The 18,246-nt window shown below is 34.3% G+C and overlaps 1 protein-coding gene and 1 long non-coding RNA gene across 10 annotated transcripts; one reads left to right on the top strand and one right to left on the bottom strand.

Moving 5' to 3' along the window:
• Positions 1-338: 338 nt before the first annotated feature.
• On the bottom strand, positions 339-17,746 carry LOC148623526 (cholecystokinin receptor type A-like). Of its 9 annotated transcripts, none has more exons than XM_088565394.1 (3): positions 4,492-4,576; positions 4,040-4,139; positions 339-1,629 (listed from the first exon to the last, which is right to left on the bottom strand). In XM_088565394.1, the coding sequence occupies exon 3, from the start codon at positions 1,607-1,609 to the stop codon at positions 398-400; it is 1,212 nt and encodes a 403-aa protein (XP_088421520.1). In that variant the 5' UTR covers positions 1,610-1,629; positions 4,040-4,139; positions 4,492-4,576; the 3' UTR covers positions 339-397. The 9 variants fall into 9 exon arrangements, with proteins under 9 accessions (XP_088421520.1, XP_088421517.1, XP_088421518.1 ...); XM_088565391.1 differs by having other exon boundaries at positions 4,027-4,139; XM_088565392.1 differs by having other exon boundaries at positions 3,966-4,139.
• Positions 6,412-9,365, top strand: LOC148623527 (uncharacterized). The gene is made up of 3 exons (XR_015919459.1): positions 6,412-6,539; positions 8,519-8,615; positions 9,172-9,365. It is a non-coding gene; the product is annotated as an uncharacterized LOC148623527 (long non-coding RNA).
• Positions 17,747-18,246: the final 500 nt, after the last annotated feature.

The following is an 18,246-nucleotide window of genomic DNA, read 5'->3' on the forward strand; positions in this document are numbered from 1 at the left end:
CCAAGTTTATAACGGTAATCAAAAGAATGTAATCTAGGGACAAAGACCAGACATGGAAAACAAGACATACACAACAAAGAACATGAAATCATACATACAAAGTAACAAAAGCAAATGAGCAACTCGGACTCCACATAAAAACTGGGATCATGGACCAGGTGCACCGGTAGGGTAGGCGTCCTCTGCTTTCCTAGAAACACCCGAGAATGGTTCTTTTATACGTAATTGTTAGTTTATAAATTCTAATTAATCCCAATTTTTGTTTTTGTCTCGACAATCTGTATATTGCTGATGGTATTAGTTTACTACAATATGCTAGAAAAACAGATGATAGAAAACACATTGATTTTTTTTATATTATCATAAAAAAATATGAAAATAATATATGTACAATTAACTAAGTGAATGAAGTTTCTATGTTGGTTGAACCTGATCGAGAACGTTGCGATTTTGATAACGATTTTTCCCGACAACAGAAAACCGCTTTGACAGCTTTGAATAATTCAGTTCGAAATCGTTTGTGAATTATACTGTAAATAAACGGATTACTAACACTGTTAATTAAGTAGGAACGAACAAGAAAATTGTAAACCAAATTCATGGTATTATCTTCGTCAAATGCCAAATGTAGAAAACGCAGCACCCGAACAGTCAAATGTGGAACAAAACCCAACACAAATACAACTGTAACTGTCAGAAAGATGAAAGTTGATCCACTCAAATTAAAAGATGATTTCTTACCAATAGCAAAACTTTCTTGTTTTATCATGAGTTTCTCCTCAACATTCCGTTTTTTTGTTTTTTTTGTTTCCTCTGTTGTGCTGATATATGTCAGACCGTTTTTAGTTGATCCATATCGACGGCCGTATAAGGTTATACCTATGAAGCAATATGACACCAACATTGTAACTAGTGCAGAGAGGAACACTGTCATTAAAACGTAGGTGTATATCTTACCACCCTTTGAGTTTTTGTCATGGAAGGTTGTACAGCCACAAGCGGTAATATTAGTCTCATTGTAGTTCACGGTGATATTTTCCAGTCCAGAGAACTTTAACAGAGGTATTGAAAATATCATACCAATAACTATACACAATCCACAAACCTTCTTAGCCCTACTTGCAGTCAAGAGAAACCGGCTTTTGTATTTACACAAATGAACGTATCTATCGATTGATATAGCAACAAGGGTAAACCCAGCGGCTAATATCAATGTAAACTCACTGTAACGAGCAAGTTTACAAACTAAAGTTAGAGTAAAAGTATAACTATGTGAAATGTCATAAATCTCGAAAGGTATCACTACGGTACAACTGAGAAAGTCTAAAATTGCCAGAGCTAGAATAAATATACGGTTCGTTGTTGTTTTAGGTTTTTTTGAGTATACATATATCACCAATCCATTACCAATCGCCCCAGTTAGTAACAACACACTAACTGCTATTATAACAGATAACAATGGTTGTTTATCATTCACCGCTTCTACTATAGTCCAATTAGTTATCTTACAAATTCCAACATTATATGTCGAAGATGCGTTAGACTTCCATATAGGTGTTGCGTTTTGGCTTGTATGCCACTGTAATGTCACATTCATGTCAGAATTCATGTCTGTGATAATAACTCATCCTGCAAACAACACGAGAAACAAACTATTAAAGGTGATCTAAAAATAAGTAATAATTATTCAGATGTTAAACGCAAAATAGCTGTTATTCATTATCAAAACGAAAAACAAAAACGTTCTGTAAAACTTTTACAATAAAAAAATAGTTTGTATGCTCTTTGAATACTTAAAAAAGTTTCCTTTTCCATTATTTAACAATTGATTCGTAAGTACATGTAAACATTTTTTAAAACCAAACAACTAAATACATACAATCATAAATCCAGAATAAAAACTTTGAAAATATTAAAAACATTACGTATCATCTTCCGCAAGACACTTTCTATTTGATTTATATCAGAAAGGAAACCATAAGATCAAGCCTTTGAATGAATTACTCAGGCTTGTAATATTCGGATGGACGTCACGGATGTCCTAAGTATGAGATCTGGAGTGCATTTAGATTACTTGTTTGGACGCTGATTAATTGCGTGCCCCACTATTTGCACTAAAATCATGGCACACAACTGATTCTAACTTAGTTAACTATTCAGATACCTAGAAAGCAATATAATACATAGTATTCAAAAATTTCAGAAGAAGCAAAACAAAAACAAAATATATGAACCGAAGACAAGTACTAGTCCCGACCATGTTAAAACTGTCAAATTTCGGTTGTTCACTTATACGTAGCGCTGTGACATATATGGCAACACCGTCACCACCGTCCAGCGTCCTGGACCACTCGGCCAGCTAGGCTATATAAAATATAAGTTTCAATGGCCGAGTCATTCCAGGTCAATCTAGGGTTGTAATTTAGTACACGGTGTGTGGTAGTACAGAACGTTACATTTTATTTCTTGTATTATTTATGATCTGATATGGAGCAGTGTAGGGAATAGAGACGTCAAAATTTAGAGACGTTTGTATATTTATAGTTAATGTGATATGTTTCGTTGATTTGATCCTCCATCCTACAAAACAACACCTAGATGAGCTGTCCTGTACTACCACACATCGTGTACTATGTTAAACCCCTAGATTTATCTTATGAGGAGGAATGACCCGGACACGGAAAACTATATTTCATACAGCTTAGCTCTCTGAGTGGCCTATGGCGCTGGACTAAGTGCAGGCGGTGTTGCCATATATATCACAGCGGTAAGAGTTCGAATCCCGCGGAGGAAACAACCAAAAATTAATATGCTTCGCAACTTTGACAGTTCTAACATCGTTGGGAATGTTTCTGACCCTTATATATATGTACAGATGAGATCAGTTCTAACCTCTCACGAAACTGTCCTAGATATGTCATCAGAACAGCTATGACAGATTTAGAAAAATTCTCAGACAGTTCTAGAGCCAGCTCTTCTTACAGTTCTAGCTGAGCTGGCTCTACCAGTAGAGAAAATGTCAGAAGAGCTGGCTCTAGAACTGTTCTCTGACACTTTTAGAACTGTCCAAAAGCCGGCCCTTCTATTAGTTCTCCTGAGAGGTTAGAACTAATCAAATTTGTTGATTCATGTTAAATAATCTTTGAAATTATTTAGAGGTTATACCAGTACACCATATTCATAATAGAAAGAGACACTCCTATAGGTTTTTTCTAGCTATTTATAAGAATCTACATCTAATTTACATCTCTTGTAAAGTGGCTTTATCACAATAACCCCCTTTACTGTGGTGAGTAAAGTAGTAACGATACATGCGATCTGTTGTGACATGTATCGTTAATTTGATCCTCTATCCTACATAACACTACCTAGATGAGTTGTCCCATACTACCAGACATCGTGTACTAAGTTACAGCTCTAAATTAATCCTACGAGGAGACATGACCCGGCCAACCAAAGCTATATATATGACCTAGCTGGCCGAGTGGTCTAGAGCGCTGGACTTGGTTCATGCGGTGTTGCCATAGATGTCACAGCGGTACGAGTTCGAGTCCCGCACAGGGGTGAGGAATTGACACAGTCTTAACTCATTAAGATACGTGTTAGTGATTGAAAATATAGTGGCTTTGATTTGGTATGTATAGAATCTGGAATCATGATACTGGTAATTGGTTTTACAAACAAACATCATTTTTGCCAACTAGTTTCATGTTAAACCTCTATAGTAAATTTATCAAAGTGTTTGATCCAAGACTAAGTTGAAATACTGACATTAAGTTAAAAAAAACTACCAATCATACTAATTATTACAAATGGAGGGACCTCTAATCGCAAATATAATCAAAAACAAAAAGATATAGAACAAATGTAAGAAGCAAAATAACATATAATACACAAAGGCTTCAATTTGATATAAATTTTCATAAGCATTTTATGAACTTTTTAAAGGTAATTATTATATGTACAAAACCACCGACAAATCAACTTGACATGTCAGACATTATAGCCAGTTGCCGAACTTCTCACTAAAAATAAACACTTGAAATAAATCATGTTGTCAATCCAAGTTCGTTTGTCGTACACACAAATCCCGACATCCTGACCACTTAGGACCGGTCTACTTTGAGTGTCATTCTGATCTGTAACACGCACGAAAAGGAGTGCTATCAAGATATTGTGTGTATAGTTCATTAAGTAGAGCACAAGTGACTGTGTACGACGCAAAATACTTCCTGTTTGAATGTCACATTCAAAAGTTAGTATTCGATAAATTGTTATTCGCAAGCCTACAGAACTGCATAACTTTAATCAATGAATGTGCCATAATTGACAGGGCTGAATCATAGGCATTTTCATGCAGTTTTATCTTTAATACGTATATTCAAAATATTATGTATTATATAAACAAGGTCTAATTATGGTTATCAAAATAATTTAGTATTATTATCAATATCATTATTATTATTAAGAAAGAAAAATAATCTTACGAACCTAGATGTTTAAGGAAATATTCTCGTCCCGATATATAGTAAAGTGTGTGTCATTCATGCATGGTGGTTAATCACATGGTTGTAATCTATTGTGTTTACTTTGTCTTACAATTTCTATACTGTTTTGTCATTCTTTAACAAACAACTATTTCCACAAAACATATGTTAATGAAAAATAACAAATATAAAAAAAATATTTCATTCTTTAGCGTTTGAAAATATCATAATATGATTACAATTAAAAGTTGTGAAATTAATAAGGTATAGCCAGCCTTCATTAGCGGTGCTAGGGTGTTAACTCAGTCTATATAGTGCTGACTACAGAGGTCCGGGTTCGACTCCCACAGCTACCACCAGATGAATTAACCATAGAATGTGGAGTTCATTAATTAGGCCAGATAACGACCCCCCGGAGGGATTCTTGCAGACCTATATAGGTTGATAAACATGTGCATTGTTAATCCGCCTGTTTACCCATAAATAAGTGCAGCGTTGTCATGGAAACTAGTCTCTTAAAGAAGGCCACAAGGTCATGTTAGAGTTTTCGTTTTTGAAAAAAAAATGCTTTCATACAAGTAAAGCAATTTTTTTCTTAATACAATTTAATGCAATTTGCATCCAAGCCAAGGCATTCCTCTTTACTAGAAGGATATACAAAAGTTGCTAACTTTTTGAAAAAAAAATGGTATGAATTTAGAAACTTTACCCCTACCCCATCCCCTTAAAAACCGACGAGTAGAGACCCAACAGTTTGATTTACAAAATTATTAGGCTACCATATGCTAAAATTGAACAAAAGTGAACGATCATGACACATTTAAGTTTAATAAAACATGCTTGAAAGCAGAAAGTGCTTTATTACCGTTAAAAAATATTTGTGCCTACAAAAACCTGAAAGATGGGTAATTTTCAAATTCTTAAAATCTTACAATGAAATGGTTCATTGTCTTTGTTTTGCCTCCAAAGTGCTTTTTTTCTAAAAATGATAAAAAAGCACAATATGTATACTACAAACATACTGTATTTTGATATAACGTGCCATATTTAATCTCTCACTTTTTATAAATATACAACGACAGCATTATGTTTTCGACACAACATGATTGATTCTTGCAAATATACATGCCAATGTAGTAGCATTAGGTACTTGATATTTTTTTTCGGTTTTTAGGGGTTTCCTCATCGAATGGGCTATTTCGGATTTTATAAATTTTTAAAAATTTCCCCGAACTAGAACTCCTTTGTTGGTTAACAGACTTTAAAGCAAATAATTTAGAGAACATACTTATTAACAACCAAGTTACTATCAAAAACATATGTAATTGGCTGTCAATATTCGGGAACATCTTAAAATACATATAACAAGGAAAACTCATGTCAAAATCCTATAGTTAGTGAAAATTTTGTATGTATCCATCTCCTGCAACTAAAAATCCATATAGCTCTATAAATGATAATGAAGCATCTCAAAACCGACCAGTATCCGTCTTAAATAACCTTTACCATATACAACTTAAACGCCTTTCTTTGACACAAGTATTTCAATTTTTTTTAAAGTGAAATATTAAAAAATATATAATATCTAAGAAATGAGTTTGTCTTTTTCTACTGAAAACTCACTTGAGTTACTGTTTAAATTATCAAAATTGAACACAAAATAATATGTATAACCAGGGTAGTCCTATATGACATACATACAAAATATTTAATGTATTGACTAGTTGTCATCATTATCACAAAATTAAAAAAAAAAACGAAACAATTAAAAATTAACATTTCATTAACTTAATGTACGTTACTATCAAAATATCCTGAATGAACGCAAAAGGTTTCATTTTATTTTAATTTAGCTGCATAAATAATTTCATGTTGACGATTGGTGCATCTGTTTGCAGCATTTACACCTTTTTTGTCACCACAGGATCGACTTGCACCTAGAGTTGATATTTCTGCCCGTACTAACAGATTAAGCAAACTGTCTGCTGTCTGAAAGCAATCATATGTGGCTCGGGAAGGATCTTGGATAGTGCGGAATTTTTCTCAAGGGTGGTACGTATGGACACAAGGGGTTCTTTTACATTTTTCTTTGCTCTTTGCCTTATACTGCAACAGGCTACTCCTTGGGATGTTATGAATTTTTCGGAAAACTTCTTTGATTGTGCTGTTCTTATATCCCCCTTTTCTTGAATTGTTTTTAGTTGATGCGAACCCCTCTTTAAAGAATTATCGTTTGGACAAATGCGCCTTAGCCTATGAGCTTGACTAAATGGTATGCTTTAGTTAAGTTCGGTTGATGACAGCTCTTGGGCATAAGGTATTGGTATGTGTCAATTGGTTTTGAATATAGGTCTGTACAGCTCACCCTCTGATAATGTACTGGCGGTATCGAGGAATGAGGTGGTTGTGGTAGATGTTTTGTGAGTGAACTTTATAGTTTGCCCCTTTGATGAAGTTGTTCAGCCCTTCTTCGTCATGGGTCCACTTCATGACCACGTCATCAATAAACCTATTACAGGACAGAGGCTTTTCAATCGAAGATTCAAGAAGTTCATTTTCAAACTTTCCCATGAAAATGTTCGCATAAGATAAGAGGAATGTTGGTATGAAGTGAGGTAACTACCATAGTGATTAAGGTCGTATTTGGAGGAAGACGATTCTGAGCCTGCATTTCTTGTAAATAATCGGTGGTATCATTTATAAAGGATGGAAGTTTTCCAACCTGTGGGCGTAGATGGAAGTCCACGAATTTCGATTTTTTTCGGTAAGGTGGCAGTTAACAGAGACTATTGGCCTACCTTGATTGTTGACTTTGTGGATCTTTGGAAGTAGATAAAATCGACCAGGATTTGGGTCTTCAGGTTTAAGATATTGAAGTGTTTCCATGTCGCTGTGGTCATTTCCTTACAATTTGTTCAATTCAGTTTTGATTTCGTGAGCAAATTTTTGAGTGGGGTCTTCGTTTATTCTTGTATAAAAACGGTCGTTGACGCATTAAGTTGACGCTCCGCCTCCTGGATGTAGCGGATTAGTCCATGACCACTACTGCACTGCATTTGTCTGCAGGCTTTTTATGATTTCTACATTGGTTCGAAGGTCTTGTAGAGTAGTACGCTCACCTGTTGACAAGTAGTCGTGACTGTCTTTGTTCATTCTAACAGTTCTAATCAGGTCAGATTTTACATTATCTATAATAGATTCTAAAGTTAAGTTCTTGCTTTTTTGAGGGACCCACTCACTTTTCTTCCTAAACCGATAGGTATTTTCATTGCCTGAATCACTCTCATTTCCTTTCTCACTCTCCTTGGAGCCGAAATACTCCTTGATCTTCAAACTTCTGACAAAGTTGTCTAGTTAAGATTGTTTCATTTATTGACTTCAATGGCCTAAGGAAGTGTGTTGATTTTATACAAAAATACATGTATGTACGGTTGTTCTATCTCTAAAAGCTTAAAGTAGGAATTCAGTTCGTCACTTCGTGAAGGGAAGAATATGTTAATGTAATTATTCGATAAAAGACGACTTCCCCTTATTTACGAAATGCTCCAAATGCAATGATAGTAAATTAAATCTAATGATCCATAATTTATAATTAAGGCCCAAATTATTGTATGTTATCAAATGATTGAAAGATAATTGAAATCCTCTTTTGAAATTAAATCAGATAATCAAATATAATTATATTATTAGCCAGTTAGACAGTTATTACTGTGAAAAGGTTCATTATAATTCGACATGAAGCACGAAGACAAAGCTTATAACATAAAAATGTCCAATTAAGTCCTATGAAACTGAAAGAAAGTGGAGTTTGATTATAGGAGAATGCGGGAAAAATGGGAAAACTTTTATGAAGTATTGAGCAGATATATGTCTACCGTACTATATGCACGTGGTATAATTAAGTAGAACCAATCATTTGTTTAAAGCGCTGCCAACAGGTATTGTGTGTTTTCTAATATTCTATTTTAATGGGTCTACAAGGTATACATTTATTGCTATAGCATATGCAAACTAATGTTTCACTGTTGCAGATGGTGACTAAAGGAAAGAAGATTATTATTGTTAAAGTGGGAAGATTGGTATAATACTCAAATCCTTAATAACGAATAACGATAAATGGTAACGAGTGTAAGTATCGGAGTCGTCTATATGACAGTTTATGTTGCACATCTTTATAACAATACATCAAATGAATCATAATTCATTTAACGGTTTTTAAGGAGTTGCACCCACAAGGTCTTCTACTGTTAAAATATGCTAAAATAAGTTCCATAAAACAGCTACAGTTGTGGTCACTAATTACGTATTTTATACTCTTTGACTGAGAAACTACGTGTAAATTGTATCGAGTAAGTTAAATCTATTTCTTTTTATGTGTATGACTGACCAAAAAGTGCTTTATCGAATAGTTAAAAATGTGTTCTGTAAATCGTCATAAAAAAATCAATCAATCAATCATGTCCTTCCGTCGCTTGGGACTACAAAAAAAAACACACACACACACACAAACAAAAAAACAGCGACCTTCTCGATTCGTTCACTATAGAAGACCTTTATAATGTTCACATGGTACCAAATTATATTAGGCGGAATTCGTTTGATTTTCGGGGTGGGGGGGGGGGGTTGGGGTGTTACAAAACAATAAAATAATATATCTGTTAAAAGCTTAACCATATATTTGTAGAAAACAATGGTTTCCGCCAAATGCGAACAAAAATCCATAACCCCAGCCCGAAAATGAAATGGTTGTTGGTTATCAAAATCATTTGATGGCATAAGTCTAGTTTCCATGCAGTTGTTTAAACATAACAGTATGTCTTTATCGAAAAATATCAGGCTGATTTTTCTATGATTTATTGATAGTTTGTAAACAAATAGTAATAGTGGCATATATCTTTGTTATTCAATAAGTGAGTTTTGAATAATGCTTATTTTTTAAATTTTAAGTGCAAAATTATACAGACTTATTATTTATAAGGCAAATTTACCTTTGCATTTGAAAAAGTTAAGATATACATGTACTTACTTAAGTCCGATTGCTTGATTATTTGTATTTTGCTATTTGCAAACAAAAACTTTATGTCTTTATTATTGTATTCATGCTTCCGGTATCAGGGACTACATGTACATGTACATCTTTGGAAATTAATAGTTTTTTGTATTCTTTTCATATCCCAAGCAAAAAAAAGTTTTGTTTTGCTTAGTGTTTAGGAATTTCTGAATCAAATAAATTGTTTAATTTACAAAAGAAGTAAGATACTTTCGATAGTATATATGTTCTTTTAACAGTTAAGAAACTAGATTTGCCAAAGATTTATTACATAATAAAAAATCCTTTATACAATAGACAATTGATATACATAATAAAAATCCCTTTATACAATAGACAATTGATATACATAATAAAAATCCCTTTATACAATAGCCAATTGATATACATAATAAAAATCCCTTTATACAATAGACAATAGACAATTGATATGTCTTTTGAAAAAAATCCTTTTATACAATGGACAATAGACGATTGAAATGTCTATTGAAAAAATCCTTTTATACAAATAACGACACAGTTAGCCGTCAAAATATGTGAAACTTTAATTTATTTATAATGAATCTTCATTTGGCACACATTCTAGACAGCAAGAGATTACTAATAGAAACGTTTCCAGATCCATGTCGGGTATAACGAGTATACCATCAATCAATGGTCATAATCTTGAGTCGAACATTAGTTATTGAAAGGACAAGTTCTCGTATATCCCAGGACACAGATCATTTTAAAACTATATGTGACGTCAAAAATGTGTTTCCATGTAGATACGTAGATTGTTTACTAACGTCTCACCATCAATCATCCTCCCAAGTCAGGGTTTTGAGTCCACCCTCGCTCCCTCAAACCCTTGACATCACTCATTCATATTTAACGGGTATCGTCCAGGTAATTCCGATAAGTTGCTTCTCCGGGTGAGAAGCATCAATGAAAATCGATTTAACATAAAATGTCTGTGGAAAGGTAAACAATAATACGAGGTAATGGACGATCCGATATAGTAACTGAAAGTTGTAAGATGTCACAAATGATGCAATATGAGCAAAAATGATAACTGTTTGGAGTCTTTAGTGAACAAAAATGACGTTATGTGTAGCCTCTTTGTAAGTTATATCGAAGAGTTTCTATTACGAGTGATTTGATTGGATTTTGGAGCCGGGTAAAATTTAAGTAATTTACTAGATGGCGCTGGACGATACCCACTAAATATGAATGAGTGATGTCAGGGGTTTGAGGTAGCGAGGATGGACCCAAAACCCCGACTTGGGAGGATGACCATCAGTACATAGAAAAAATACACATAGATTATACTATGATAAAAATATTTTAATGCCATTCCTAAAAGAATTATGAGAGACGATTAAAAACTTTAACGAGTCGTAGTTTTCCTTTCCTCGTTTGTCTACCCCGGACTTGACTTTTTATGAGCAACTCGGCGGGTGTTTCTAGGAAAGCAGAGGACGCTTACCCTACCGGTGCACCTGGTCCATGCTCCCAGTTTTTAGTGGAGTCTGAGTTGCTCATTTACTTTTGTTACTTTGTATGTATGATTTTAGTTACTTTATGTTCTTTGTTGTGTATGTCTGTTTTCCATGTCTGGTCTTTGTCCCTGGATTACATTCTTTTGATTACCGCTATAACCTTGGTTCCCTTGATTACTCTTTGATAGAACTCTTAATTTTTTTCCATCCAAAAAAGTAAGAAAAAAGCAGTATTTGAAAATAAAAACCTTAAATTCATAATCGGGAACTGAAAAATTCTCTAGTTATAAAAGAAGTACTTATAAAAAAAGATTCTGATAAAAGAACAGATGATGGTATAACTTAGAGAGTTTTGAATACTCTATATGTTATAAGTTTATTACCACCACTAACACTACGTCATGAAATATCAAACCATCTTTACACTTACTGTATGTATGAACACAGATGTCGTACTAAAATGCCATGCGACTTAGGTAGCCTTGAATATGAATTCGACGCCCTCATTTCTTCAAGAAAAAAAAACAGAATCAATGCTTTACACAATGTTAGTGAATCCCATACCTAAGGTTGCTCCTTTTATCACGTAAAATGGCGGTGTTGTTATATCCGGATGATACACAATTTATGATTTCCGATATGTAAAGATATACGCGGAAATTCATTTATTGTCATTAAAGCCTTTGCTTTTATTAACTGGAATATCATAGCATTTTCAGAACAAAATATTTTTTAAAACTTGAAATGTACGTCTTTACACAGACATTTGATTCAAATAGTCACACTTGTCGAGGATTGCTGCAATAGGCTTTAACTCAAAACACACAAACCCTATAAATGTACAGAACTTCACAGTCACTTCAAAGTGTCAAGATGTAACGGGAGTCTTCTGTATGTGCAAGTCTCTCAGTGAAAATGGCCAGTTTACACTTTGAAATCGGACTAAAAATCAATATCAAGCTAACCATATAAGTAGTGTGATATTCTTTTAATAAATGACGGGTCCTGTGTTAAATTTTATCTCAGTCGCACGTACATTACTGCTTTTCAGTAAAACTTTCTCTGTGGTACTGAATAATAGACTGAACAAATTTTCTAAAGAAATTGACCTCATATCCAATGCACAAGCAGGTTTACGCAAAGGATTTTCTACAACTGATAACATTTTTGTGCTACCTACCTGTATACATCTTGGTGGAATGATGCGTGGCTCCGTCTTCAGGTGGATCCTCCTTCTTCGGCTGTTTCGGCGCTGTCCACTACAACCTCCAGAGGTGTGCCGACTGGGGTGGTCAAGTCCCAGCCCGGAACCACTTGGCTCTTCATCTCAGTTATTGGTCTTCCATTTGTCTGCCCTCTTTCTCTACAACCATATAGATGCTGTCTCTGCGTCTCTACACAGACATCCTATCAATCTCCTTTCGACTGCTTCAGTAATCCCCATGGCCCTCAGTGCTCTCCACGTGGACTGTCCAACAAAAGCTCTGCATCCCACTTCTACAGCAAAGAACCAAATCTTCCATCCATTCTGTTGACAGTCCTTCACCAGCACTTCGTACTTAAGGTTCTTTCTTTCATATTCATCTTCAATTCTGTCTTCCCATGGCACAGTAAGTTCTAGAAGCATTGTCTGCTTTGTTGTTGCCGACCAGATGACAATATCGGGCCTCTTGTAACTGCTATTTCTATTGGAAACTCCATTTTCTGTCTCAGGTCTACCCTTCTTTGCCAATCTGTTGCTGTCCCAGCAATATAGACCACTTCCTTCAGCACCAGCTCTGTGTCCTGTCTCCCCTTCCTTCTCAATGTTGACAAATCTCAAGCTTTCTTTCGTTTTCTTCGGCTTCTTTACATTTCTCTCTAAGGTGTCAGTCAATACTGCTAGTACTTTGTCGTGTCTCCAAGTGTACCTTCCATCTTTCAATAACTCTGAGCGTGCTGATAGTATGTGTTCTAAATTTGCTGGCTTTCCACATAATACACACTTCGGATCTGCTGTTAGTCCCCAAAGTTGCAAGGTTAGTAGGACTTGGAAGGACGTAATACACTGATTTCAGCTTAAACTGCAGTCTAGATGGTTCCATCTTCCATATGTGGCAGGACGGCCTAGCTGCGTTGTAGTAGGTAGTGAGATTTTAATAGCCAGTTAATTGACTTGGCTAAAGGATTAATTCTTTAGCCGAATCGTTTGTCGCTCTCTTGTCACCGAGCGGGCTAGGGTTCGATCCTCGGTGGCGGAGTATAATTTTGTGAATCAAATCATGCTCTCCCGTTACACATATATCGTTCCATCCTAGCTTCACTTGTCTTGCGCCTTGGAGTACCCAGTTTAACCAGCTTCCTTGTTGCTTCATTCCCACTGCCTTCACCATTCTAGAGTCTTTCTGCATTGTCCGCACTTCTCTCTGTACCAACTTTCTTTTTCCTTCTGCTGATGCTGTTCCCCATTTGTCTGTTGGTGTGACATCAAGTCCCTGCCTTCCGATTGCTACTCTTCCCACTTCCCACTTCTATATTCATTAATAACTATTTGATAAAAGATTCAATAAAATGTGAAGTGTTGTGTTGGCAAAACGGCTGCAGAAAGCGGAAAGACGAGACCTGGCAAGACGGTACAAACGGCCGAGAAGTAAATTTGCTAAGGTAGGCGTTTCGCTGGTAACAGCAATAACGGAAGTTCCTCCGTGCATTACTGAGTGAACAGGGAGTCCGATTCTCACATACGTTAGGCCACATGTAAATAAGTCTTCCTTGTTACAGAGGACGAGAAATTCCATTGGTACCAGTCGTGAACCGGCCGCTCTGGTAACAAATAGAGCCTTATTTAAACCCACCTTCCCGTGGTACCACAGAAAGATATAAAATAATATGGTCCAACACAGAATTATAGGATCCTGACCCCCTCTCATCTTGTCAGATTCCGCTAATATGGTCACGTCCAAACGTGTCCATTCCCAATAGAGCGGGAAAAGACAGCGAGATAAACCACTTGCGAAAATAACTTTTTGTTGTTGTTTATATTACATGTATGTAGGCTACTGTCGTACTGATATGTACGATCGTTTTAATATTCATTAGCAAATAAGTTTCCTCACTTTTCGAGTTTTTTTTTCTACTGCTACATAATATATATTTTTTGTGCAGAATTAAAACCTAGACTGATTGTTCGAAGTGTAGAGAACACCATTAGCCATAGTATACATTTATTTTAGTAAAGCACACTTGAGTCGTTTATCAGGTTATTATCTCATGATTAAATAACCATAGGCCATATATAATATAGATAGACGTGTTGTTTTTTTTTACCATGCGTATTTGAATATTCAATGGGTTGAAGAAATGAAGGCTAATATTTTATGAATATTGCATGTTTATTTATGTATGTAACCTATGAGTATGTACACGAATGATATATCCAATCATAATTTGCCATAGTGATGTGCAACACTGTTTCAGTAAATGGACAGATCTAAAACCTTTACTACATCATATTTGTACATGACATGACAGGTATTTTCATTTTTATTCATATTTGCCATATCAATTTTTACAAGATTTGCAAGGTAGAAATTATTATAAAATATAATTATCACAAGTCACAAATATTGAAGTAGATACCACTTGTGTCCACTTGTTCATCTGCTGCAAACCACGTGGTCACCATGTGTTTAGTCCTTTTACAGTTGAATGATCCATTGTTGAACGGCTTTTACGCATATTTGTTGTAGTTTTGTAAACATCAAACTCTGTAGTTTTTGTTGCTTTCTTTGAATAAGTTGTCATAGGAGTCTCGATATGTTTTCCCATTAAATCATGGAAATAGGGAACGTACATAGTAAATACTAGCATCTTCTGGTCTTATGAATGAACCGGGTGACATGCGCACTGCGCCACATGTAGAATCTCGCAATCTCAGAAGAGTCAATTTTTCAATAAAAACAGATTCGAGAGTTGTCAAGTCTTTTTAAAGTAATAACGTTCATACACATAGTATTTAGGAACAAAGTATCATGTATTTCGCTGATTTTACTCACACTAATTGGTGATATTTGTCATTTTTGTTCACGGTTCTGAACACTCGTTGTACTTTCGTTTTCAAGTTACACTTCCGGTGCGCAATGTATGTTACGCATAGTAGAATTGTACTTTAAGATTAAAATATAAAACAAATATGTTTTGCACCATAGAATGTTTTTATTGTTAAAATGATGTACAATATTATTGTATTTTTATAAATTATTATTAAAATATTTGTGAACTTGTTGGAAGTGAACATTTTCCAACAACGCACGTCTTCCAGCAAGTGACGTAATTACGCTAAAAAAATTAGTCTTGCTGAAACTTTTGGCTGTAAACGTTAGTATTTTTTTAAGAGCTTATTTTTATACTTATTTTTACTTTAAATTTATTTTTTTGTTAATCAATTAAGAGAAAAGTTAAGAATAATGGTAAATTATAAATTTTGGTTTATTATAATTATAGTTAATTTCTGAACTTTCGCAGGCAAAGCTTAAGTTAATAAAATATGAATTGCATAGAACTTTGCCAATCATCAGTATATTTTTTAAATAGGAATAAATAGGAGATATTTGGATTTAAGGAAGTTTTCTTGAGGCAAGAAACTATTTTAAAAATGTACTTAGATTGGAGGACAAAATTTGTACAAATAAACTTTTCATTGTACAACCTCAACGAGGAGTTGAGAAGTACTATTGGTTAAATGATTTGGCGATAAACCAGTCATTTGAATTATATTATAGTCAGAATAAGCTTTTCTGACAACCAAATCAAAAATTATTTTTCTAATATTTTTTAGCAGGACTCAACTCAGATATTTTCCCATGCATATTTTTAATTTTATTGTAATTTCATGGGTAAGGAATCTATGATTATTCATTGTCCTATCTTTAAGTATTGAAGATATATTTTGGTACTACAATGGATTCTTGCCACATGTACTAAATATAATATGATAAAAGTGAATGAGTGAATACTCATGATATGTTGTTAGTATAGATTTGTTAACCTATACAAACCATTGTTGTTACAAAATAAAATTATGAATTTCACTAGATCTCAGTTACTGTAAATCCAAGGCCAATAACCCCAATATAGTGAATGCCTGCATTTCAGTCTCGTATATATATATATTATATGTATATAAAAAATAACTAGTAGCACCCCTAGCCGCTACAGAAGTATAATGCTTAGCTTGTTTCTATATTTCATACTGCTTTAATGTTTGATATGCATTAACAACTTAGTTTACTCGTTTTTTTTCAAGTTTTCTCTACTATATGTTTTGTGCAGTAGTAGTATTACCATTCTTCTGGATAGTATCTCGTTGAAAGTTACTGTCATGCTCCAAAATTAAAGAAAAAGAAATATATAAATAAAAGAAACTTTATAATGGTAATTTAAATGATGACTTCAATAAGAATATCATAAGTCTGTATGGATCGGCAGATGCTAAACCCTAAAAAATTTCGATTTTAATAAATTCTATACGCACCTCTCTTTACATACATGTACATATTAGATAACTTCCATAAACAGTCTCGTAAAATGTGTGTACAATTACAGATGCGAAACCATTAATAATATTCTTCACTCATCATACAGTAATAACTTCTTACATCTTGTGTCAAAACTTGTATCTACATAAAGAGGATTTGACCATACAAGAACAGTAGACTATCTAGCCTTGTAAGAATTTAACACACTAATTAATACCTTATAACTATTTGACTCTGGATAAAAGGAGTAACTCACTCACTTTAAGCACGTCAAATGAAATACAACAGAAATTTAGATTTCAAGTGATAATTTCGTGATACAATACTCACGCTCTAACCTAAGTACAGTACAACATGGCTTTGTACTGTTCCGAACGGTAGTCGATTTAAAACTTTGTCAATACCTAGCTCCTTGATCTAATCAATGTTTTCTTGCTTTCACTTTTTACTTTGGCATACCGCCTCTTGCAACCAACTCCTAAGTGCCCGACATTTAACAAAACATTTTATGTGTGTACTTCCATGAACTGTTATACAAACTTCTTCATCATGCCTCTAGGGTGGGGGGGATGGGGAACTAGAATTTTCTATTAGACAGCTTCATTTCGACAAAAATTGACCTACTACACAGTGCCTCCTGGAAGGGGTACTTGTACGGGCTCAAAAGTCAAATTTCAGCAGTACAATAAATCAGTAAATGCCACATATCAGCAGTACAATAAATCAGTAAATGCCACATACATGTATGTACGATAATAGAAATTCTAAATGCTGCTTTTAAGAGTAAGCTTGTCATATATGTAGATGATTCGTTTGCGTAGTTTACATATCCATTTAATATAGAAAAAACCCTGTTCTTTGCCCTTGACGGTGACAAAACTAGCGTTCCATAGTTTACCTATACAGTAATATTATTGCACATGTTGAAGGTGATTTAACCTATGAATATAATTTCATACAAAACGGCTACAAGTAAAAATGATTTATTTTCCTGAACTTCAAAATATAAACAAAATAAAACTCTCAATTTGAAGAGTGAAGCAGTTAACTTACCGAGATTTATAAACAGAACTGACAAAATGGCCCTTTTTCCATCTCGAGCTTGAATCGACATACACTGATTCAAGTTGAGGGATCAGTCGATATTGCACGTTCTCCTAACTTCTATCCTTTTGAACATTCCGTGCTAATCAGGTTGAAAATGTTGAATTGCGTGCATTTCATTTTTGAGAACCGTTCGCCATTCTTGAACGCTGACAATGACGTAACAGGTTACTGACGTAAGCATTATAAAGCCTTGTCGAAAACCGGAATCAGCGTTATATTAACTGTACTTTCATTAAACTCGCTTTATCGTTTACCCGATAACCTGTACCTATTTTTCTTTTGGTAAAAAATTGTTGTGTACCTTGAAGTTCGTTGATTTCAAAAGCGTCTTTGACACTGTACGGAGGGTTGAATTGTGGCAAACCTTATTGAAATCAAACATTAAAGGAACAATATTTACTGTCATTTTTAATATGTATCAGAATGTCAAAACCTATGTCAAATTAGGATACGAATATTCTGATTTTATTTATTTCATATGCTGATATTAGAAAGGGTGAAAGTTTATCACCTTTTCTATTTTCAGTGTTTTTAAATGACTTGGAGGCTTTTTTTGCTGAAAATAACGTTGAACCACGAAATGATTTATCTATTTCATGTCAAGT

Source organism: Perna viridis, chromosome 2, assembly GCF_037379345.1.
Source record: "Perna viridis isolate PV_CMFRI_1.1 ecotype Kerala chromosome 2, ASM3737934v1, whole genome shotgun sequence".
NCBI classification, from domain to species: domain Eukaryota; kingdom Metazoa; phylum Mollusca; class Bivalvia; order Mytilida; family Mytilidae; genus Perna; species Perna viridis.

Excerpts from the sequence above, each read along its gene's own strand:
- LOC148623526 (XM_088565397.1), bottom strand. The coding sequence starts at position 1,609 with ATGAATTCTGACATGAATGTGACATTACAGTGGCATACAAGCCAAAAC.